Source organism: Silurus meridionalis, chromosome 6, assembly GCF_014805685.1.
Source record: "Silurus meridionalis isolate SWU-2019-XX chromosome 6, ASM1480568v1, whole genome shotgun sequence".
NCBI lineage: Eukaryota > Metazoa > Chordata > Actinopteri > Siluriformes > Siluridae > Silurus > Silurus meridionalis.
The window spans coordinates 13819203-13843574 of NC_060889.1; the positions used below are offsets into that span (position 1 = coordinate 13819203).

Sequence of the window (24372 nt, forward strand, 5' to 3'; positions counted from 1 at the left end):
ATTTTTTCTCTATCCAGGACCTTTTGTTAGGTCTTTCCTTTCCTGTCATTCTATCTCTCTTAACATCCATATAGTATAGAATTAGGACTTCCTTCCTTAATGACAGCCAGCTAACCTCGAGCTAACTTGCTTTCAACCCCATTGTGACCTTCTGTAATGATCTCTGTGTTATGTCACCTCTAATATCCTTATAAAGAGGTCTTGTCCTAGTTTGGTGTGAACTAAATCAAAAAAATCACTTCCCATCATGATAGTTTTGTATAGTCAGTTACAGTTACTGCAAGGAAAGCAGCTCCAGGAATAGTGTAATGTCTGGCAAGCATCCACAGAATGGTGTAATTATAAGAAATTATAAATGGGCTGTTTTGCTGTGCATCTGAGAAACCATTTGCTATGATACCAGTTGCTATAGTGAGTGGCTTGGGTTGCCACACAGCATGACATAATACACAAGATACCTGGATAGATAAATGCATCTTATATTTCACATGACTTCTATATCTAAACTTCTGTAGTTGAAATACATGTGGTTAAGGGTATGTCCATAATCCCTTTTGAAATGTCACTCAGTGAGTTGATGGATTCATTCATATTAGGAGATGTAAGGTAATACAGGGCTTCTTGCTTTTCATACATATATAATTTGCACCCCAGGGATTAAAGAGGCAGTGGTGATATGTTTGAACAAGCAGACGAGAGAAGCCTCAGATGAAAGTGAGTGTGTCAGCACACAGCGACCTCTTCAACTTGTGCAGGCCTGCAATACTGAACCTTGTCCTCCGAGGTAAGACAATGGACTGGTCATTGTGTGTGTGTGTGTGTGTGTGTGTGTGTGTGTGTGTGTGTGTGTGTGTGAGAGAGAGATTTAAAGGTAGATTTGGTCCATATATATTAATTTTGTTCAAATGTTTAAAATACAATGTTTTTGATGTTGAAACTACAGTGCTGTGCAGATCAATATTTTGTTTTACATTCAATAAAAAGGCTAATGAGTTGTTTTTTTTAGAATGTGCAAACTACAAATTCATTCTTTTTTTAAAGTGTGAGGCTGGGAACTGCTCTCCTGCTAAATTTGAACATTATCAGCATTTTAACCGTGCTAAAGTGTCAGCTAGGCTGCCACGTTTCTTCATTTTCTTTATAGATATAAGCTATGCATTTTAGAGACTAGTATTTTCCTCGAAGGCACATCTGCCATACACATTTTCTGGATCCATCACTAAAGCCAGCCACTCATTTTCATTTAAGGATGATCGGAAACAGGAAACAAACAGCGAGCAAAAGTGTGCATAGGTTCATAGGTTGATTGATAGCACTAATGCAGGTATTACCATGACAAAGTATAAATGACAGATAATGGAGAGACCAGTTTAAGTAATAAATAACTGTCTTGTGCATTTTGCAGTAACCAGTGTGGAAAGATATTTTGAAGCTTTGATTTTGAAGATATTTTTTATTTATGTCCTTTTGTTGTATGGTAAAGTAGCAAATGTAGTGGTCTATGGTTGGAAAATCCAAAATGCCCACCAAACCCTCTGCCTCACTGTGCTGGGCTTTCACACCTCATGCCACAGACATAAAAACCTAGAGGCCTTCTGCCTTTCTCTAGCCTGTTTTTCCAAGTGCTGCTTTTGTTTTCAAGCACAACAAACTTTGTGTTCTGCTTGTTTCCTTTGGCCACTGTTAATCCATAACTGGGCCTCAACATCACCTTCAATGCTTCAGTTGTTTCCTTATAAAGGGAATTTGCAGCTTTTCGTCCAGCCTGAACTGTCATATCATCAGGGGAGACCCAGACTGGCTTCCAGGCTTCAGTGGTGTCCTGCTGCGCTTAAGCTAACCACTGGTGGTCTTGGAGGTGGTCATCTCTTCCAACTTTAGTTGTTGCCACCATCAGAGTTAAAGAGGTGGCTCTCAGGTCAAAGGCACCAGTGGGATTGTTATATCCTCAATGCTGTGACTATGTGGATATTTAACCAAGATCATGGGAAGCTCATTATAGAACCTTATGGCTCGAGTTTCTGTGAGAGTACACAAATCTTCTTTGAAAATGTGATTTAGTTGATTAACAATTATAATAATTGACAAAAGATGTATACAAAGCAAGCAAATTAACTAAATATGTTTATCATTCAAGTTTTTTTGTTTTTTTTATTTAACACAAACCAAATCTCTAGTCATAGAAGATTCCTCTTTATTTTTATTTAGTAAACATTTCAGCCTTACCAGGAAGACACTGAATTCCACAAATTATGCCAAAACAGGTGTAAAAGTATTGTGTTTTACATGTGGCTTTGGCATTGTCTCTTCATGAGAGGCTTCATGAGGAGCCACCTGGGATTCTTTTACAGCAATGTTCCCACATATGCTGCACATTTGTCTGCTAAATGAAAACCATTTGTTGGATGGAGCATGTTTTTTTTTTTACAATAAATTTGTAAGTTTTGTAAAATCCATCATATTGAATACTTTTTCTTTAGAAACAACATTCAAGAATCATCCCTAGGTCAAAATGAAAAACATGCATACATTTGCTCCATTGATTGGTTCTTTATGTCTATCCAGGTGGGAACTGGAGTCTTGGAGCTCCTGTTCAGCAACATGCGGTGTTGGCCTCCAGACACGGGCTGTCACCTGCACGCTGAAAGTAAACGCACACACAAACCACACCGAGAGGGTCAAGGACGAGAAGTGTCGGCAGCCCAAGCCCTCGTCTGTGCAGGCCTGTAATCGTTTTGATTGCCCTCCCATGTGGGATCCACAGCAGTGGAGTCAGGTACAATAAAAAACCGTCTTGTCTTGTAGAATTCTCAAAGGGGTGTGCTGAAACAAAATAACAATACCATATGTTCAAACATGATTCTTGCAGCATCTTTTTTAATGTTACAGCACTTCTAATGATATATATGCCTTGCGCATGATTATTTGGTCAAACTTGATTTGACCCCAAAGCAATATCAAGCAGCATATTAATAAAAAAAAGCTATCTTTTAATTTCCCAGTGTGCACTGTATGATAGAAGTCTGGCTTTTTATTTAGGTCATAGCCCTGGCAGCCAATGCAAGGTGAGTTCAATTAGAAGTCTTTGTCTCTGCATAGTGTTCTCAAACATGTGGAGGTGGCCATCAGAAGAGGGATGTTATTTGTAAGCAGCGAATGGCAGATGGAAGTGTCATGGAGGTACCCGAAACCTTCTGTCCCTCTTCAAGCTTGCCCACAATGCAGCCTTGTGGCCAAACAGACTGCCCAGCTCAGTGGGTCTCTTCAAATTGGACGCAGGTCAGAAACATATATATATATATATATATATATATATATTCTCTGGTAAAGAAACTGATCTCATGTTCCTGGTCAGAATTCAAAATTCTGTCGAGCATATTATTGCTGTTCATACTTTTTGTGCAGCTACAGAGTTCCTGTTGTTTTATTGTGTGTTTTGTGTATTGAAAGTCACACTTTATACACTCTTGGCAAAGTTATCACTTAATAAATTGCTACGCTTTTAGGATGACTTCACTGGTCTCACCAAGGTTATGTTACCTGAACATTCAACCCAGGCTTTTGAGATTTTTTTATTTATTTTTTTTATCACTCACTTGACAGAAAAGTATTCCAAAGATCTACTGTAGTGTAGTGATGGAAATGCTTACAGCCACTGGTGAACAAGCACACAGTTTATGCTAGGGGTTTCTGACCACAGCGTATCTACAGCAGTTATTTAAAGCAGTCATCTGTACATAGTGAATAACTTTTTTTTTCTGACTGACTGCATGTCCAGTGTTCAACAACCTGTGGTGAAGGGACCCAGAGGTTGCTAGTCCTATGCAGGAGATTAAGGCTGAATGGACAGTACCAAACTCTGATTCCAGAGGACTGCGCTTCTGTTCTGAAGCCCTCAACAGCTCGATCGTGTTCCTCTGGACCCTGTGAGAGTAAGAGAAATTTGGCTCAATGCCAGCTTCTTGTTCAGATTGCAAAATTCAGCACTCATTAAAACATTCCAACCTGACTGTGATGAATATGCAATGAGTCTAGGTTAAGACCTGTGTGCTGTTATTTATCACTTCATTATCTAAAACTCATTTTGTATTATATTGTTCATTTTGTTGTTCACATTACAAGCAAGAAAATGTTCTTCAAGGCATCTAAATATGTTATTCATTAGGCCTTTTTAAAATAGGGGAGTAGATAGCAGAAGACATGTATAAAGCACAAGAGGTGGAGCACTAAGGGAGCAATAGGGGAAAATCCAGTGGGCTGATAGAGAAGGTGGAAATGTAGGATAGTGGTGCCAAAGAATTCTCTTTGCTCTCGTGCTCCAACGAAACCAGTGGGTCATTTGCCTTCATTTAAATTTAGACAGTGAATCAGCAGATTTTATTACAATAATGGGACCTGCATGTTTTGTTTACAGAGATTTTCACTCCAGTAGCTACAAAACCAGATCCTGCTATTTTGACCCAGAGGAGGGTCTATATTCAGTGGAGGAAAGGCCCAAAACTACATTTTGTAGTCGGTGGATATGCTTACTTGCTTCCATGGACATCGGTTGTGCTGAGTTGCCCGACTAAAAATTTTCGTAAAGGCCATGTTCGTTGGTTAAAGGATGGAAAACCACTTCTACTACTGCCACATGTTTCCATATCTAATTTGGGTTACGTCAAGATCCAGCAGATCCGAGCCTCAGATGCAGGAATGTATACTTGTGTTGCTGGCCAGGCACAGGCAAATTTTGTCCTAAAACTTCTTGGAACGAAGTTGACGAAGGTGTCAGTTTCAGAAACTGGCGCCTGGTCAACAGACTCAGCAAAAACATACCAAATGTCGCCTAAAGAGAAAGAGGTTCTCACTTTTAATCGCTATGACATCGTTGTGCAGCACTTGTTAAATTCAAAAGGTTTGTCCCTTGAGACATACGTCTCTAAAGAACTGCTGGATGAAGATGCAGCTTTTGATTCTCTGAGCCCTCAGGTGCTGGTGGCAGACATGGAAAAACTTGATGAGATAATCCGTAACTTATCTGGTCGCCTCCATGGCACACAAAAACAAGAACTTATTACTAAGCTTTTAGAGGAGCTAACCAGGAAAACTGGCGAGAACAATGATTCCACCTTGGAAGCCCAGGAGAAGCAAGAATTCACAACTCCAGAGTATATTTCTCAAGGAAATGATTTAAGACTTACTTCTCAGTCCACCAGACAATGGAAGGAACCTCTCAGGAGACCAGTAATTGTGCAGAAATTTTCAAGAATCTACAAGTCCTCCCATGAAATTGTGACAAATGCTGGTAGTTTTGTTGTGGTCCCACGTCAGGCCATGAGAGTGGAGCTCAAATGTGGAGCGCATGGCAACCCAAAGCCAGTAATTATTTGGATGAAAGAGGGGATGGAATTAAAAAATGGCAGCAGGTAAGAGTAGAAATTTCGTCCTGTTTGATCAGAAATTAGTGTTAAACCACACATTTGCATTACAAGAGCATTTCTGTTTTTGCATTGCTTTCAGTAGTTTTGTTGTTCTGTGTCGTGGCAGAGTAGGCCTGATGACAGACAGCTCCCTGTACATCGAAGCTCCCAAGGAGAATGACTTTGGATTTTACACATGCCGAGCCACAAATCATCTGGGGTCTACCTCATTATTGTTTCAACTGCAAAGAACAGGTAAAAGGCATTACACAGAAACTGAGTCTTTTAGGCAAAGCATGAGGTTTTGTTATGTACACCTGACCCTGAATACAAGCTGAAATTTAGGAGGGAAATCTTACATTTCCTGTCCACATCAACAAGTAACTTGCTGGAACTCCTGTGTAATGTATCAATTGCCAGTCATGGTAGTGACATGCAGTGGAGGTCAGCCATGAGCCATATCAACTTTGAGATTACTTACTGACCTTGTAGGCACAGAGAACAAAGCACCGCCGTTCCTGTTGTGCTGGACTGTCTCCCAGCATCCGTCAACAATTAAAAGATCCAGCAAGCCTTTCAAAGCAAGTTAGGGTAGTGTACCTTCTAGTAGAGTGGATAAGAGGCAGTGTACCTCTGAATTATGTTGAACGTTTGTACTTGTAAAACATCATCTGTCATGAAAAGTATTTGAAAGACTTGTTTGGTTCAAATGTTTTTAATGATATATGCTTTGCAGAGCTATTTTATATCAAATTCAGTGGAACGGGAACAGTCTGCTTGAAGATTAGTGTGGATACTACTTAGATTTATTACTTAAAACTGGGAAAAATGTGACCACATGAAATGTTTATGAACTGTATGTAATTCAAGAGCTTGGAATTATAAGCTTGTTTAAGTCATACAGTAAAAAGTTTTTCGTCATTAACATAAATAGTATATTATTTAAATGCCACTAATTATTATTAGGAACTACACACTAACATTGAGTAGGATTGTTATTTGGTTTTAGAATATCTTTGATTCTACTTGGCATGGATTTTACAATGCATTGGAAACATATGTTTGAGATTTTGGTTCATGTTGAATTGACTGCATCACATAACTGCTGCAGAATTGTCAGATGCACATTCACACTTCAGTTCACCCATTATACCACATTCCATAGCTGCTCTATTACAGTCAGGTCTTCCAATACTCGCAAACGATGCATTTTCGGGGAGCCTGTACCTACTGTGGCTGCAGAATTCTGTTCTTGGCAGGCAGGAGACCTGGTGTGGTCCTTTGGTGTTGTAGCCCTTCCTCTTTGGGGTTTAAAGTATTATGTTTTCTGAGATGCTTTTTCACACACTGTCACTGAAATTAAATAATTAGTGAACCCACATCACAGTTTAATGTAAGAATAAACAGAAGATCTTGAGCTGTATTCACTAAACAACTGCTACATGATTGGCTGACTGGTTATTTCTTTTAACATGCTGGTTTAAAGGTGTTTCTAATAAAGTGGCTTGTCAGTGTATGAGTTTTATACAAAGGTTTAAACAAAGTGAGTAACTTAAAAACCATGGATTGCCTTGATTGTTTTTTTGTTTTTGTTTATCTAACAGGAAGTGGATGTAGAGTTGGTACAAGTAAAAGTAACAGCACATGCTTTGGCCATTTTCAGTCATCTGAAGGTTGCAGTGGACAACACTGCCCCCACAGGTACACCGCAGCACTGCATTGTCAACTAAAGCTTTTTGATGTTACACCTGTTCCTACTAAATACAAACTCATCTCAGACATTTAAAGACCATATGCCTTATAATTAAAGGCAAATGTAGTAATAATAATGCAGTAGTAATCAACACTAGTTTGGGGTTTGTAGTGTAGATCCATTGGTTAAATAAGATAAGCATGAATAATTGAATAAGTATGCAAGCTCAGGTGGTGTTTATCATAGTAAGGTGTTCTTTGTGAGGAAACAAATATCATTTAGGGCAAAAAACAGTGAAGTGTACATTTAATGGAATCAAGTTTTACAGAACCTCCCTATATTAAACGTTCTGTCTGGTCAGGCCAGATAGTACTTGCTTATAACTGTAACCACATAGATTTTCAAGTTAATAACTTTAAATCTCAACATTCTGCCTCAAAAGTAATACATAACCTTTTCAGATTTTTTTATTTTTGTTGTTTTTTATTCAGATGGCATGTGTCCTCATGGTCTACTTGCTCTGTAAGCTGTGGTGGGGGTTTACAGAGACGCAATGTGACTTGTCCTAGGGCTGCAACAGGAGGACGTTCTTGTACGGGTGCTGGTAGAAAGCCAACAGAAACCAAGGCTTGTAACACGCAACCCTGTGTTGCCTGGACAGCAGCCCCGTGGGGCCTTGTAAGTAAAACATCATGAAATAAATGACAACTTAGTCATATGGTGATGAATACATATGGGGAAAAGTGAAATAATTTTGTAATTGTAAGTAAATTTAAAATAATGAAAGTTCTAGGTACTGTAAAAAGAATTTTGCTTTGTGTTCTCTATGGCATTTGTATTACAAACCAGAGTAAAATTAATCATAAATGTTTAAGAATAAATAATATAACTGAACTGAATAAATATAGAAATAATAAAAATAAAATGTCCTCTGTAACTTCCTAAAGAAGAATGTATAATTCATATGAAAGAACAATCAAGAGCAAAAAAATTCTGGTATAACAAAGTTTATTTTTACAGTATTTTTATTATTATTATTTTGAGCAGTAAAAAATGATATTTAAGTCCCGAGGTGACCCTATTGCAGTATTATGATATAAATGTTGCTTTGTTTAGTGCCATGGGCAGTGTGTAGGACCACAGAAGGCACTACAGCATAGACATGTGTTCTGCCAGGACAAGAACAGAACAAGAGTCGCCAATCGAATGTGCAGCAGGCTACCAAGGCAAGATATCTTCAACAATTTCCCAAATTGTACCTTATTTAGCCTATTGTAGAGGTTTTGTTTTGAAATTGCTTATATTAAAGGAAAGAATGACACCTACCATACACAATACCAGAGAAAGGATATATGTTGTTTTTGCTCCTACCTTTCAGACCCCCCTCACATCGAAACTGCACCACTGACGCTTGTGCCCAGCATTGGCGTGTTGGGCCATGGACCCAGTGCACTGCCACCTGCGGTCGCCATGGCTTTCAGTCAAGGCACGTCGCATGCGTGCACCGCCGTAGTGGAAAGTCAGTTCAGGAATTTCACTGCGCTTGGAGGCCACGCCCTGCAAGCTGGCAGCGCTGCAACATTCTGTCTTGTGGGAGAGGTACGGCTCATCCTGTAATTGATTTAATAAGGGTTGTGCTGACAATCACAGTCGAAGCTTCTACAACAATAATGTGGTTGTACCAAAAAACAACAGACAATGAAATGCAAAAATGGTGTGCAAATAGAAATCAGTTTTGTCTGCTGACATATTCTAGTTTCTATTCTGATTAAATCAAATTATTTTAAAGGGCTCTATAAAGGCAATTTCCAGTCTAGAAGCTCAATACAAATGGTATGATGTGTTTGCAGGTGATTGCCAAGACAGCACTAGGTACTGTGAGAAGGTCCGACAGCTGGAACTTTGCCCCTTACCCCAGTTTAAAGCACGGTGCTGCCGGTCCTGCAGAGACCCCTAAGACTCTACCAGGACAAAAGAACAGAAACAGGACTAATACATAGACTTGGGAACGCCTGCAAACCCTCCACACAACCCAGCACATAATCCAAAACCAAAGACCATGGTGTGTGATGGGTCACCTGGTAATCTTGTAATCAGCCCAATGACAAGTGTGGGAGGGTGAGACTGGATTCAATTGTAAACTAATGGACATTTTTATTTAACTTCAATGAAGGCATTGATTAAATTGTTGTTTTTTTTGTTTGTTTGTTTTTTGGTTTATTTGGTTTTGCATTTACTGCCTGTCTAATGGTCCAGAAAGATGTAAGACATTTCGAGATTCACTGGAATGCACATTGTAGACTCCATATATATATCAAATCAAAGTAGCCTTTAGTTATGAATGAATGTCCACAAGGGTTTGCTGGGGCCTTCGATTTAAACCATGTCAGTCAGTGTAACCTCAATTTGCTTACTATAAAAAAAAAAACACTTTCTAAATCATTGCAATCTGACACAGAAAAGAATGGTAGACAAAGAAAGACAAATTCTGAATTTAATTATAGCTTCTTGAATATTGAACCTTTGAACAGGAAAATGCTTGAGTTGTAACTGATGAAAAAAGCTGCACTAATGTTATTTCGGAAACTATTCTGTTGCTGTCTTTGTAATAAGCAATTTAGTCTATTGCCCAGTATTATGAATGTGACTTCACTTAAAAAAAAATGGGACTTCAGTGTGTGGAAACCCTGATAGCTTTGCACTCATAATTTCCAAGTCTATTTTTAATGTGGCTGGATTTTATTTGATTATTGTTATTGTTGTTGTTTGGTTTTGCTTGTGTTATTCTTTAATTCTTAAACATGTCCATGTTTTTTTGTCCACTTACCAAAGTCCACTTAACCACTTACCGATATTGTGTAGTTGTGCCTAATATTTATCATCCCTAAATAAGTGTTATTTACATAAGGTATTCATTTAATAGAAATAAAAATAAATTCCCCTTTTCAGTCAGGCATTGAGAAAAGAATGCACAAAACCAAAAAGAAAGTGAATCTTTCATTTGTTGTAGTTCTTATAATTGTTTTCAGCATAACCCCTGAAAAATTTATGATCCAAAATCACTGCTGAAAATACTTCTTTTAGTGTAAAAGATGATTTTCTTTACCCTTTTTTACATTGCGAGGTGTATTCACAGAGCTATTTATTTCGTTTGATTTGTATAAGTGGAATTTTTCTACAACCTGAAAATAATTTGTGATGAAACTGTCCAAGCCTAGATTTTTCTTTTGCCATTGCTCATCACTAGTACAGTGGTCCCCCGGTTATCGAATGGCTCGGCTATCGAACATTCCGGTTAGCGAACGGTTTTCCGAACGAAATTTCGGTCCAGTAAACGAACAAAGTTCCAGTTATCGAACGCCACCCACGCTGCCCAGCCCAGCGCGAGGGGAAGAAACTGCTTCCGCTTCAACCATCGCTGAGTAAGCATCTATCGCAACTTCTGTTTGTGAACAATATTAGTGATATTTAGCGGTAAGTACAGTAATCATTCTGTTTCTTACTGTTGTAAAGTTGTTAATTTATACTTTTACCGAACCAACACTAAATCGGGATAGATCGGGATAATCCGGTAAAAGGGCATTCCCTGAAGCACCATGACAGCCACCGTAGGGGGCGTGGCAGGGGGATTCCTGACTATTAATGCGGCTAAAAACAGGAAAAAATGGTTAATTATTGGGTATTGGTGGAGTTCGGGAACGGATTAATTGGTTTTCCATTATTTCTTATGGGATAATTAAGTCCAGTTTTCGAACATATCGGATTTCGAATGGTTTTAAGGGACGAATTAAATTCGATAACCGGGGGACCACTGTAATAGGTCTTTTTTAAAGCATTAAAAGTGTGTACGATTTGTATGACAAAGAAATGAATAGTATGTTTGGCACAGGCATGTAGGTACAACGTACAGTATATGCCAAAGATACGGGCTTCATCATCATTTACTTTTTCCAATAAACAGCATTTCTTCAACACCCAAAAGACCAGATTTTACAATTTCAAAAATGACAAAAAAAAATCTGATATTTCAAGAACTGTATGTTTTCATTTTTATAAATCACATTTAGATTTTTCATTTGCATCATAGTGACTCTGTAAATGCCACTAAACAGTACAATTCATAGTAACAGAAGTTCTACTTCCTCTTTCAGTTTTGTGATGTGATGATTCATTGTGAACACAATTACTTAAGCCGAATACGGGTTTGGTGTATTGTTTAGTTTGCTGTTTGATCAAGAGGATACACACAACACAGGGGAAAGCTTTTCTGACGGATTACTTCCATCACAACACACCAACCTGATTTACATCTTTAGGAAGGAATGAAGCGATAGTTTTGTTATGACATTAGCTGGAACACCTGAACCCTGTCTACATAACCTCAGGGTTTGCCGGGTTTCTCTTGTGGACAAACTTGAGTTTCACATTGATTCACTTATTGATGTGCTAATTACAAAGGAGGTCCTCACAAGAGATGATCAAGAGGAGATCCAGTATGAGAAAGGGCCACGTAAAAAGGTCCGCAAAGTACTAGATATATTGGAGGGGAAAGGGGAAGAGGCAGCAAGAATCTTTATTTCTGCAAGTAGATACCTTGAAGCATCCAATGTAAAAACTGGTGATCAGTCATCAAATCAGTCATCAGGTAAGTGAATAAAAGACGGTGTGTTCAATATGTAAACTGTAGATTAAACACTTTGCAGAAATCTTAAACTAATTAGAGAATCAGATGATAGCGATTTCCCTGTTCCTGTCTGGTATAAAATGTGTGTAGATGTACAATTATATGTATATGTGGTATGTATAATTATATAATGTGTTTATAAAGTATTTTACATGTATATTATGTAGCGTATGCAGTTATATATTATTGTATTACTGTTATGTAATGTGTGTAATTAAATAGGATTTAATGTATTTCAGAATACCAAAAAATCATAGCAAAGCATAAAGCCGTCTTGAAACACAGAAGTGAATGTATGCTCTACTATAACACACGGCATGGAGAGAAGATCCCTTTTTGTGAGCATTATGTCAATCTGCTGATTGTAAAAGGTCACTATAATTTGGAAATTAAAAGACATGAGGTTTTAACCTTCGGACAACAGCGCATTTCCCTTCAGCATAAAGCAACAGAGCAGAGACTGATCAAGCCATCACAGCTGTTTTCCAGCAAAACAGGCAAAAATCCAGCTAAAAAAATTTTAGTGACTGGAGTAGCAGGGATTGGGAAAACGGTCCTTGTCCAGAAAATTCTTTACGATTTCAGTAATCACAAAGAACATCAGTCTTTTGACTTCATTATTCACCTGACTTTCAGGGACCTGAATCTTGTAAGCAAGCCAGTGAGCCTACGAGAACTTATTCTCCGTAAGAATGGACATCTTGCTAAGCATCTCGACACTATCACTGAAAATGATGCGAAACTTTTGATCATTCTAGATGGCTTTGACGAATTTAAGCACTACAGGGCTTGTGATGTAGACATCTTTTTGACAGATCTTGATGAGAAAGGTGAGGTGGTGGAAGTTGTGTCTAGCTTAATGTTAGGGGAACTCCTAACAGGAGCCTCTGTGCTGATCACCAGCAGGCCCATGGCTGTTAGCCACATCCCCATTCAATCCATTGACTGCTTTGTTGTCATCACTGGATTTTCCACTGTTGAGATCCATGACTTCTTCCAGCATTTCTTTCAGGATGAGGAGCTAGCTAACAAGATGTTTAACATAGTGGTGGCAAATGAACTACTGCTTACCCTCTGCTACATACCAGCCTTCTGTCATATTGTGTGTAGTATTCTGAAAGAAAGTAATGGTTTGTACCAATCAAACCCTAGAACAATGACTGATATTTATGTACAGTACTTGCTGGCATTGGTCAAATCACACACAAATGATCGAATCGAATCATTAAAGAATGTCAAGCATCAAGAGCATCTACAGGAAATCTTATTAAACCTTGGCAGATTGGCATATCAGAAACTAATGAATCAGGAAACTCTGTTTTATATCAGTAATGATGAAATCGCTAGATGTGTTATCGCAAGCACTTTTATGGACAAGACATCCGTTCAAGAGCCAAGCTACACAGAAGATGTTTATTCTTTTACACATCTCACAATACAGGAGTTTTTTGCTGCACTTTATTGTGCCATGGCTGATGTACCCTTGTCTGAGACATTAGGTTCAGGTAGTGAATACAGTATTGAAAGTTTGCCAGGAAACCTAGATCTGTTTATGAGATTCCTTTCTGGTCTGCTATCAGAGAGAAGTCAAGAACTGCTCTGCAAAAACATTGGGTTTCAAAAGCAGAAAGATAAAATGCAGTGTTTCCGTCTGAAGCTTGTATCGGACACTCAAGCCTCTTGTGAGAAGGGCGGTTACCTTCTGACACAGTTGCACTGCATTTTTGAGCAACAGGATGTGCTATTAATGCAAGAACTCAAACTGCAAAGTTTGCGTATTAACCTCAGTGACGTCACTCTCTCCACCATGGACTACAATGCTGTGAAGCACTTTCTCAATGAAGTACATCTGACTATATCAGAAGTGGACCTGACTGGGACAAACATCAATGCGGAATCATTAAGAGATTTAGAGTCCTACTTGCTCAGATGTGAGAGGATATGGTGAGTTTAATTTCTAGATACATACAGCAGTGGTAACGAATAAGAGTTTAGATAAAAGATTTCAGACACTGCAATATCGTGCCTGAAATAATATCTAATCTGTTATAGGTTGGGGGAAAATAGTCTGGACCTGGAAGCAATCAAGGTAGTTGCTGATATCCTGCAAGCATCTGATATCTTGAAGGAACTTGGGTAAAACTTTCATTCATTAATATTCCATATATGATTGTACAACATAAAATATTTAAATAATAAAGTACTCAAGCATGCATCCACCTCATGCATACAGTTTAGGATGGACAGACATTGGTGATGAGCATCTTTCTGTACTCACAAATGCTTTAAAGGTTAAGCAAACACTGAAGGAACTCTGGTAAGTAAACATATTAATACTGTGTGTGTGAACTGTTTATTTGTATAAACATATACCAATAGATACCTCTTCTATGGATTATATAGTGCATTACCCAGGCATTAAAGTATATGTTAGGTATATTTAAAGTCTATACATTATGACATTTTTTTCTACTATTTGTTTAGGATGGAGGGAAACAGAATAACATTTGCTGGCTTATCCCCTTTACGTGTCTTTACGCCATCTCCTCTAGAGAGAGTTGTGTAAGTTGAGTAATTGCTAATATCAGAAGTTTACTTTCAACTTGATCATGTACTAAAGAAATGTGGAAATAATGTTGTTCTAGATTGTGTGTTCCTTATTTGTAGGCAGAAAGATATTACCAAACGTATGTTGACACTTCACCAATCACACCCATGTGTGCTTTTGAAACATCCTATACAGACTTACTCCCCCTTTTTTATTATAACAACCTTGTTTCTTCTGGGAAGGCTTTCCACTAGATTTTGGAGCATGGCTAAGGGAATTTCAGGCAAGGAGATGTGACACTGTTAACATTCCAACTGATTCTAAAGGTTTTCATCTGGACTGAACTGAGGGCTCGGTGTAGTCGACTTGAGTTCTTGAGTTTACCAATATTGAGTTTTTGTGAAATTTAGTGTTCAGGGGTACATGCTACAGCAGTGTTGAGTTTGTATATTCCCATGAAGGGAAAAATATTGATACAGCATACAATGACAGTGAATTTAATTGTGTACTCACAACTTTAACAAAACAGATTGGTGAGGAACCCCATATGAGTGTGACATACTGTTGTCAACATCATTTTGGTTACCTTAATTGATTTGTCTTACTGATTTTCTATAACTGATTGTATGAGTTATGATTATATGCAGTGTTGGGCAGTAACTTTTTACAGTAACTAATACTGTAACGCGTTACTTTTAAAAATAAAGTAACTCCGTTACCGTTACCGTATGGTGCGTTACCCGTTACTTTTATAAATGAATTAATTTCGGCTGAAGTGTAGACTACAGCCTAACCTGCTTACAGCAGCGTCGCATTGTAGGATTGGTGGATAAACGACTGTAAACACGAAGAAGATGCGCTGTGGGCATGTCTTCGTTTATTCAGGTCTGTGCGGCAGTAATGGCGAGTCGAGAGCAAGACGAGTTTCTCAAAGTGGAAATATGCTCATTATTTCACTTTAGTTGAGTATAAAGACAAAAATTTTTAAGTCAAATGTAAGCTGTGTCTTTCTGGTTCGAAGCTCGTATCTACTGCGATAAACAGCAACTCCAATCTGTTGAAGCTCCTCCAGGACTTCCATGCCTGAGGAGCTAGTAGCTAGAAGCTAACCCGGTGTTCTACATTGTGGATAGTTTTCATACTTCAGCTGTGAAAGGAACATGTTTAAGAGCTCAACAAAACAGCAGAATCCACTTTAGTTTTTGATTGTGAATATATTATTCAGCTTGTTTTGTTATTTATTTCAGAAATCCTTGTGACAACAGTTTGTGCTGGTCTGACTTTAATAAAATAGTGTTTAAAAATGACTTTGTGTTTAAGTCAGTTTTGTGTTTGTATAGATCATAACGCATAAAAGGGCATTAAGGGGAACATTAAAGAAGGTTCTTTAAAAAAGTAACTAAAAAGTTACTTTTAACAGTAACGCATTACTTTTTGGTGAAAGTAATCAACAAAGTAACGGAGTTACTTTTTGAATGAAGTAACGAGTATCTGTAACTAGTTACTATTTTTTAGTAACAAGCACAACACTGATTATATGAATGGGCCCTATGACTGTAGTTGCTGTAAATATAATTCCAAATAGAGGACTTATAATTAAATATTACAATTCTGTATTAACAGAATACAATATATAGAATTTCTTGATGTCTTAATATCAATATTTTATTCTTGATTTGATTACTACTGTATAATCATATGAATGAACTAAGTAAGAACACAACTGTGTTGTTCTTTTTTCCTAGTGCTATTTGGAACAATGTAACTGATGATGAAGGAGAACGTCTCAACAGCCTCTGTTCTGAGCCATGTTTTACTGTGTCCTTTACAGAAGATAGCATGTGGACAGACTGGGCCAACTGGGTTCTTCAGAGATGTGAGGTGAGCAGCAGTGAGAAGCTGGTAACAATCCTGTACAAAGTGTGTGACATATCTGTCTGCAGACTAGAAAGCCAGTGGGCCAAGTCTTTCTATATAAGTCTGACAAAACTAATAAAGGCACGAATTGAGCAATGCTTGGAAGAGGATGTGCGACAGAAATTGGAGAAGTTTGAGAAAATTCTGTCTACATAGTTTATATATAGATATTTACAGTATATTCTTGTTATATTATTTGTATTATTTCAGTGAATCTTGTAAAAAAATATTTTGTTGACATTTGTATTTATTTATTTATTTTTATGTATTTTATTTATTTATTTATTTTTTTTTTTTTTTTGTACTTGAAAAATTTTATTTTTACTTCTGGCTTAATTATATTACTATTTACAATTGTTTTCAATAATTTATGACTTTTTTTTTTACTGCTTTATGGCTTTTAATAATAAAGTAGTGCATCAGTAGAAAAATCATTCTCTTTCTTCCTGCAAATTTAAATTCTGGACAAATTTTGCTCTTAACATAAGTGGAGTTCATCAAACTTTATTGACATTATAAGCCTGAATCAAATTTAGAAGGTTTAATACTTTTAAATAACGTTCTAAGAACATATTACAAAGTAGGATTTGTTGGTTGTAAGTTTAATTCGATGGTTCGTCACATGTGTGAATGAAGCACCCAGAAAGACCCAGAAAAAACTGATTTACAAAAGTCAACAGGGCAAGTAATGGCCAGTATCATAAACATACTACAGTACACTTGTGGAGTCTTTTAAACCACAACAAATTTCATGAGAAATATCATTTATAAGCTGCAAAGCAGATATGTATACATATGGTGATATATATATATGTAATAAATATGTATATGTAAGTACTTTATAAAAGTAGATGTGGTTAAACATAGCAGGTTCCTGAAAAACAGGTTTTTCCCCAAATCCTTCCATGAAATAGCTTAACACTTTATAATGAATTCCCCAACTCCAGCTTTGTAATTCATACAGCCTTAATACCGAGACACACACTGTATCTCAAGCTGCATATTACTGTACTGAATAGTAATATTAAAATAGCACCATTTGCAGTGCAATAGTTTGATATGCTACAGCTGCGTATAACAAAACCCATAAAGCCTTGTCTCCACAGCATGGTGGGGCTGGTGTACAGTCATAGGGCTTGCAGCACTAAGTGGAATGTGTTTACTGAGCCTTGAGAAGACATTTTAATGTCTGGTCAGTTGTTCTAACTGGACACTGGACACCATGTAACCCTGGGTTAAAGTGAAGGATAGCAGAATGACAGCACTTTATTACAGATATAATGTGCCATGAATCACTATATGGCAAAAGGTTTTGGCATACTTGCAGAAAAGCAAAAGCAAGCAAGTGCTACAAAAAGAATGTTGGTAACAGAATTTCATTACATGTTATACACTGGAGTGTGTATGTGACAATTTTTACATTTCATAGCATAAGCATTTTACTACATGTAATACTCTGTATGAATAACATTTTGTACCACTTTTCATGCTTCAGTAGTTATTAACAAATATTTTATTTGTTGTAAACAGGTCTATATGGCTAAACACACACACAAGCTTTCACCCTGTAAAAAATATCTCTATAAAACGCACACAGTCAGGCTTTTGTGAAATTTCCATTGGAAATTAAAGGGAGATGCAGCATCACTAGTCTGGCATTTTAAATTATTATTATTAAGCCACTCTCAACAATACACCACTATAATTTTTTCTTTTTCTACATCTAAAATTTTTTTTTTATCAAAACTATTATTGCTGCAGATTAAAAATGTCCCTCTATTTCCCAAGATCTCTATATTTCCTCTTTTTCTTTTTTCTTTCTTTCATTTTTTTCTTTTTTTAAACAGCTTTTGTTGAAGTGGATACAATATATAAAACAGATGTTTACAAATAAACGACAAAATGTAAAATAAAACTAAATTGTACCAAAAAACAGAATAAAATATAAAATAACTGCCTTGTGTCTCTTTCCTGTTTTTTTTTTTTAGACTAGATTCATATTGCTTCACAAAATTTATAAATCTTTCAAAAGTAGTTTAGAAGTCAATCTTGTCACATGAATCCAGCCCTCCCCACGTGACTGAACAGTGAATCATAAAATGATAAAAATTGCTACATTCTGTTTTTTATCTCTATATATAGATAGATATCATATATTATCATAGTATATAATGATATAGTATTATATATAACCGATGACTATATATATATATATATATATATATATATATATATATATATATATATATATATATATATATATATATATATATATATATATACAAATGCACACGTCATCTCGCGCATGCGTCATCTCGCTCTTGCAGTTTGTAGCGGGCGCGCTTCGTGAAACGTCATCGATGTGCGCCGAGGATTTTCGCGACTTAACTTTTTTTCACTGAATCGCGCGCTTAAAGCCGTAACTGTAGTTGCTAGAATGTATAAGGTCTAAATGCGTAAGTGATCTGCATATGGAGTTTCTTTAGAACTAGCGGGTTTCAGCCAGAGCCAAAACGTTACAGAAACGCTCTCTGCACAAGAGCCTCACTGGCTGGTTCGTTATCAACCAACTCACTCCTTGCAAACAATGATGTTTGGGTATTAACGTTTCCGCTTCGTTAAGCAGGTAAGCTGTTTGAAGGGTCAAGATTTGCTTTCTTTTACAAGCAGGTTGCTGATTTTGCAGTAATAGTCTGTGTTTGTTTGTTTCCATCAAGTTTTGAATATGGTTGACGCTGGGATGTCGAACATTACTACTGGGAAGGACTCGTCCACTAAGGAACCATGTGAAAAGAAGCAGGACAGTGAGAAAAAGAAGAGGTCTCGGGTGAAACAGTTGCTGGCAGACGTGAAGAGACAAGTTGAGTTCTGGTTTGGGGATGCAAATCTCCACAAGGACAGATATCTGAAAAATGTCATCTTGCAGTCCAGAGATGGGTGTAAGTATTACATGTGAATGAATGGTTCCACAGTCTGGACATTACACCTCTAATCCTGAGAAAAGTCACGCTTTTATGTTCTATCTTTCTTTCGTAGATGTTGATATATCTCTTTTGACAACATTCAACCGAATGAAAAAGCTGACCACAGATAGCAAGCTGATTGCAAGAGCGCTCAAAAATTCTGAAGTTGTCGAGGTACAAAATTAAGCTCTACTACCGGAGATTATGTTTCTATATATTTAGAGAGTTCTTCTGCGTTTTTGTTTATGTCAGTATTTGCTGTTGTGTTCTTTTAGGTTAATCTTGAAGAAACACAAATAAGGAGGAAACAGCCACTTGGGGACAGCCCGAGCGATATTGATGACCGCACAGTATATGTCGTAAATATCACCAGTTTAATTCATTTTGTTTTATGTATTTATTTAATTAGATCTTATGATTCATGAGTCACTTTGGAATGCTTGTGGGTTATTATTTTTTCCTTTCAGGAACTTCTACCAAAAGATGTTACCCACGTTTGGATAGAACGAGTGTTTAGTAAGTGTGGGAACGTGGTGTACGTCAGTATCCCCAGGTACAAGTCTACTGGTGATTCCAAGGGCTTTGCTTTTGTGGAGTTTCAGACTCAAGCGCAAGCACTGAAAGCCATCGAGGTATCTGTTCTTCATCCAAATAACTGCGAAATACTTGTTTTTTTATATATACTGCATTTTGAAGGCCCTTCCATGCCTGTATTATCTAAATGATTTGCTTGTTTGGTTTGGTTTCACGTTGCTTGTAAATATGTTGGATGAAGTGGTAGGGACAGGTCAGTGTGTCCAGACCTTTGCAGGGTGGAAGATTGCACATGTATATAGTAGTATACACTACTGATTTGTATGAGAGTAGAAACAAAATGCTGGAGCATGCTATTTGTTAAACGGCCACAATGTAAATACTTGTTTTTAAGTAGGTTTCTGTCATGTCTTAGATGCTAAACAACCCTCCAGAGGATGCCCCAAGGAAGGCGGGCATTTTTCCTAAGACCATTTCGAGAAAACCGATTCCGTTTCATACAGTCGAAGATGGCCCAAAAGGTAATATAGAGCATGCACGTGTCTAGCGTCATAAGAGATAAGCGAGCGAAAGGCTCATTTCTAAAAACAGAAATTATAGCTATCGTTTTTAGACCGGTTATAAAAATGAAGTTGGTGAACTTAGATTTTTACTTTTGAAACCATTGCTTTTTCCTTTGTCTTTTAGAAGAAGATGAATCCAAAGAAGAAGATGAGGAGGATGTAAAGAAAAAGAAGAAAAAGAAAAAGAGAACACGCAGTGATCCGAAAGACGATTTTGTTGAAGAAATGGTAACTGAGAAGGAGCGCGCTACCGAGACCGAAGTAGCCAGCCGGAAAGAAGAGCAGTGTGAGTGCGAGGGCACGGAGCTGGAGAGCGCGACTGCTGTCAAAAACTCACAAAAGAAGGCAGATAAGAAAAGACGTCGGTCGCACAGTTCGGAGCTCTCTGGGGGAGAAGGACATGCAGAGAAGCCTGCCAAAATGAGGAAGGTGGATGAGGAGGCGAGTGATGTGAGGGGTAAGCAGACTCTCAGTGCCTGAACAGTGTCTTTGTTATAGTTTGTGCTTTTTACTAAACCAGAAATTCCACAAGCACTTTGAGTGATCTGAGCCATTTTAATTGCTTAGCTGCTTGTGTGTGTGTGTGTGTGTCACATGGAGCTGATCATTGTTCCCTAGAGATGTCATCTGAGAACAATCAAGAAACTGAAATTGAGGATGAAAAAAAGGATGAGAAAGAAGATTCTATGTTAAAGGCCAAAAGGAAGAGAAAGAAGAAATATAAAGAGAGACTGAAGATTGAGGAAGAGGTTATTCCTCTTCGAGTGCTTGCCAAGTAAGTTTCTTTAGAAATAACTGAATTTGGAAACAGTCCCTTTTGGCATAAAAGTGCTTATATGAATTTGAAGGGAAAACCCCCACCCTGAAACACAGAAATAGTGTTTTTTCTTAAATTATTTCTGGGTTTTGTTTTTTGGTTGATGTATTTGTGAGACTGTGCTCATGGGTTGGTAGTGTAGTGTAGTTACAATGGCAGTACAACAAGGGGTAATGAAAGAGCAGGTTTTCTCACTCACCATTTCCCAGTGATGATAAACCACATGCACTATATTGGCAAAAGTTTGTGGACACCTGGTCATAAGAATGGTATGTGCTTTTTTGGGCATCACATTCCACATTTAGTCCTAATTTGCTCTTATAATTTCCTTCACTCTTCTGGGAATATGTTTAGATTAGTATAGATCCAGAGCTCTATAGCAGGTCAATCAAGATCTTCCTCTCCAAAGCATGTAAACCATATCTTTATGGAGGTCACTTTGTCCACAGGGGCATTGCCAAGCTGGAACAGGTTTGGGTTTCCAAGTTCAAGTGGGAGAAGAACCCCACAAAAACATGTGACTGGAAAGGTCTTGTGTCCCAATACTTTGGTCCATATAGTGTATAAATGAAGGTAGAATTTGACAGTGCAAGTCTTCAGCTACTAAACACACTAGCTATTTCTTAAATATAAAGGAAATATGTTTAAACTTAAAAGGTACATCATTGAAGTCCATGCTATTAGATACATATGGACATGTTTCAAGGTGGATTTTTCCTTTAGGTAACATTGATGTTTTGTCTACATGTAACACCCTTTCTTTTTTTTTTCTTTCTATCTTTCAAGTATCTTTATTAAAACGGTGTGTTTTGTTGGTTGAAGGAAAGAGTGGTTGGATCTGAAGAAGGAGTATCTGGATCTCCAGAAGCAGTGCATGGCCAATCTGAAAAAGAGTATTTTTGACATTCAAAAAACGGTGCCATGTGGCCGTCGACAAGCTGTTGAGGGCAGTGAAAAAACCTGTGAGTCAACTTTTAAAATTAAATTGTAGCTGCAGAGCAACTTCATCCATCCTGTTGGTAAAACTCAACTAAAGCTGACCCCTTGCTCTCAATTATATCTTGTATCCAGGGGGTGATTGTAACCCTAAAAAAGACGCTCCCGATGGGCCGAAGTTTGAGTGTGGAGTCATCCTCAAAATCACCCACAACTTGCCTTTGCCCAACAGAAAAAGTGTCAAGGTACAAAAACTTTTCATTGCATATTCTGTTTTGTTTTAAAACGGGAGGCTCGAAGGTTATTAGAGAAGAGCAATTTCTCCTTTGTGTGCTTGTGTTTGTAGGACATCCTGTCTGAGATATCCTCAGTGCAGTACGTGGACATTGTGGAAGGAGATGCCGAGGGTTATATCCGCTTTAAGACCCCTGAGGATGCCAAAGCCGTGATCGGAGCACGTGCCGAACTGCAGAGAAAACACAACTGGAATCTGGAAGTCCTGACGGGTTAGAAAACTAAATACACTTGCGTTCCTCATTTTTTTTTTTTTACCGAGTACCTCTTTCTTTTAGTTTCGATTGGAGTTGAAGAATCTTTTGTTTGGAAGTAAATAGCATTTGAATATCATTCAAACATCATAAAAAAAAATACGCTGTTAACGATTTGATTGTTGAAAAGAAAATATCTTTCAGCACAAGGATTTTTATTTGATCTCTGCATATTAAACAATACATTCCATTAAATGAAACAGCCTGTCATACAACACCATGTTACAATGTTACACATGTTATAAACATTTAAGCCCCTCTCTGAAATAGTAGCTTTCTCTTGATCTTGAATCAGGGATCAAAGGGTTTAAAATGTAATTAGTTGATGTGTGTATGTCTATTATTTCTGTCTTTCATAAATTGAATGAATGAACTTGTTTCCTAAGGTGATCATGAACAAAGGTACTGGCAGAAGATATTGGTGGATCGACAGGCTAAATTGAATCGACCCAGAGACAAGAAGCGAGGCACAGAAAAGGTGAGCTAAGTATTCGAATGTATACGTTTGCATTGCTTTCACTTCTTTCTACATTCAATTCATGAGAGAAATTTTTGTCGTCTTTTTTCTCCCTAGCTTATTTCCAAAGCAGAGAAAATAATCATCGCTCGGACTAAAGAGGCCAACAAACACATACGTTTCGATGAATAACTTTTTCAGAATATGCATTTCCGAAGCAGTGTGAAGGTTTTTTTTTTTTTTTTTTTTTTTTCTTCTCCGTTTTGCACTGATAATTTGTTAAACTGTTTTACAGACATTTATTTCAAATAATTTCAGTTATTGGTACATTTTAATGTGTTGATATGATTAAGGAGTACAAGACACACAGCAAACCAGTTTCACAAATCTTTTTTTTTTTTTATGGCATAAATATTTGGATGTCTTTTTTTGATAAATGTGAATGTGTAGATTACTGTGCATTTTATTTGTAAAGCGATAGGCTATTTTTTAAATAAATTGTTTTCAAGATCTTTGAGTTATTTATTTTAAAAAGACATTGATAACTCATTCTAGTGGTGACTCATTTCAAAGATAACATACAATAACAAAAATGAAGTACATACAATAAGTACCGTGATTTCGGGATTATTAAACGCACCCAAATATAAGCCGCACCCACTGAATTTGACAAAGATTTTATTTTGAACATAAAAAAGCCCAACTGTCTATAAGCCGCAGGTGTCTACATTAAAACTAATGAACTTTACACAGGCTTTAATGAAAGACAGTGTCTGTTACACGGCTTGTATCTAAACAGTAGCCTACCATGAAAGTCATTGTTCACTGTCTTCCTCCTTCCTTTCACAACAATTTCTCTCGGGAGTTTTTCTTTTGGCATCGTCGTGCGTTTAAAAATCACCATCGGTGAAGCTTCTCTCCCGATGCCGTGAAGCTCAGAACACAGGTGAAGTGTGTTTTTTCATGCTCGTTTGTTTTCAGCATGACGAATGATTCGCATTTCCTGTTGACAGTCCGAGTGAGAGGCAGGTCAAACGTCAGAGGAACCACATCCATATTTATGATGTGGTGCAGGACGATTCAGTGGAAGCGCATCTGATTTAATATAAAGAGTTTCATTGGTTCACATGAACCCCTTCGCCAATTTCATTGGTCTAATGTTATGGGGCTCAGTTTTTTGGCTTGAAGTTTGTGAAACCGGGAAAAACCCAGGAAAAATCCATAAATTAGCCGCTTCGTTGTTTAAGCCGGGTTCAAAGCGTGGGGGAAAAGTAGCAGCGTATATTCCGGAAAATACGGTAATATTTCAG

The 24372-nt window shown here is 37.4% G+C and overlaps 3 protein-coding genes across 10 annotated transcripts in view; all 3 read left to right on the forward strand.

Moving 5' to 3' along the window:
* The window catches only part of LOC124386991 (ADAMTS-like protein 1), a 112081-nt gene extending 101005 nt beyond the window's left edge, over positions 1 to 11076 (forward strand). For 2 of the 4 annotated variants that reach the window (XM_046851067.1, XM_046851068.1), the window contains 11 exons: positions 655 to 784; positions 2566 to 2776; positions 3100 to 3279; positions 3779 to 3932; positions 4415 to 5408; positions 5530 to 5657; positions 7007 to 7103; positions 7587 to 7773; positions 8212 to 8321; positions 8474 to 8694; positions 8946 to 11076. In XM_046851067.1, the coding sequence (XP_046707023.1) occupies positions 655 to 784; positions 2566 to 2776; positions 3100 to 3279; positions 3779 to 3932; positions 4415 to 5408; positions 5530 to 5657; positions 7007 to 7103; positions 7587 to 7773; positions 8212 to 8321; positions 8474 to 8694; positions 8946 to 9052 (2519 nt within the window). In that variant the 3' untranslated portion in view covers positions 9053 to 11076. Of the gene's footprint in view, positions 1 to 654; positions 785 to 2565; positions 2777 to 3039; positions 3280 to 3778; positions 3933 to 4414; positions 5409 to 5529; positions 5658 to 7006; positions 7104 to 7586; positions 7774 to 8211; positions 8322 to 8473; positions 8695 to 8945 lie in introns of those variants that run through there. The other 2 variants (XR_006926064.1, XM_046851069.1) reach the window with 2 other exon arrangements.
* A 103-nt stretch (positions 11077 to 11179) lies between these two features.
* On the forward strand, positions 11180 to 16505 carry LOC124386992 (NACHT, LRR and PYD domains-containing protein 1 homolog). 3 transcript variants are annotated; one of them, XM_046851072.1, is made up of 6 exons: positions 11180 to 11740; positions 12019 to 13723; positions 13832 to 13915; positions 14013 to 14096; positions 14264 to 14341; positions 16073 to 16505. In XM_046851072.1, the coding sequence occupies exons 1-6, from the start codon at positions 11437 to 11439 to the stop codon at positions 16398 to 16400; spliced, it is 2583 nt and encodes an 860-aa protein (XP_046707028.1). In that variant the 5' UTR covers positions 11180 to 11436; the 3' UTR covers positions 16401 to 16505. The 3 variants fall into 3 exon arrangements, 2 of the variants coding, with proteins under 2 accessions (XP_046707028.1, XP_046707029.1); XM_046851073.1 differs by having other exon boundaries at positions 11197 to 11740; positions 16159 to 16296; XR_006926065.1 differs by lacking the exon at positions 16073 to 16505 and having other exon boundaries at positions 11197 to 11740; positions 14018 to 14096.
* Positions 16506 to 18574: 2069 nt separating this feature from the next.
* Positions 18575 to 23558, forward strand: larp7 (La ribonucleoprotein 7, transcriptional regulator). 3 transcript variants are annotated; one of them, XM_046850642.1, is made up of 13 exons: positions 18575 to 18870; positions 18962 to 19183; positions 19281 to 19381; positions 19483 to 19566; positions 19675 to 19839; positions 20157 to 20262; positions 20432 to 20761; positions 20872 to 21079; positions 21944 to 22083; positions 22193 to 22302; positions 22404 to 22563; positions 22992 to 23083; positions 23180 to 23558. In XM_046850642.1, the coding sequence occupies exons 2-13, from the start codon at positions 18970 to 18972 to the stop codon at positions 23252 to 23254; spliced, it is 1785 nt and encodes a 594-aa protein (XP_046706598.1). In that variant the 5' UTR covers positions 18575 to 18870; positions 18962 to 18969; the 3' UTR covers positions 23255 to 23558. The 3 variants fall into 3 exon arrangements, with proteins under 3 accessions (XP_046706598.1, XP_046706596.1, XP_046706599.1); XM_046850640.1 differs by having other exon boundaries at positions 18576 to 18870; positions 20429 to 20761; positions 23180 to 23557; XM_046850643.1 differs by having other exon boundaries at positions 18578 to 18870; positions 20429 to 20761; positions 20923 to 21079; positions 23180 to 23556.
* Positions 23559 to 24372: the final 814 nt, after the last annotated feature.

Coding starts and splice junctions, on each gene's coding strand:
- LOC124386992 (XM_046851072.1), top strand. CDS start 11,437: ATGACATTAGCTGGAACACCTGAACCCTGTCTACATAACCTCAGGGTT. Junction 11,741..12,018: donor GTCATCAAATCAGTCATCAG/GTAAGTGAATAA, acceptor AATGTATTTCAG/AATACCAAAAAATCATAGCA. Junction 13,724..13,831: donor CTCAGATGTGAGAGGATATG/GTGAGTTTAATT, acceptor AATCTGTTATAG/GTTGGGGGAAAATAGTCTGG.
- larp7 (XM_046850640.1), top strand. CDS start 18,970: ATGGTTGACGCTGGGATGTCGAACATTACTACTGGGAAGGACTCGTCC. Junction 19,184..19,280: donor CTTGCAGTCCAGAGATGGGT/GTAAGTATTACA, acceptor TTTCTTTCGTAG/ATGTTGATATATCTCTTTTG. Junction 23,084..23,179: donor AGAAGCGAGGCACAGAAAAG/GTGAGCTAAGTA, acceptor TTTTCTCCCTAG/CTTATTTCCAAAGCAGAGAA.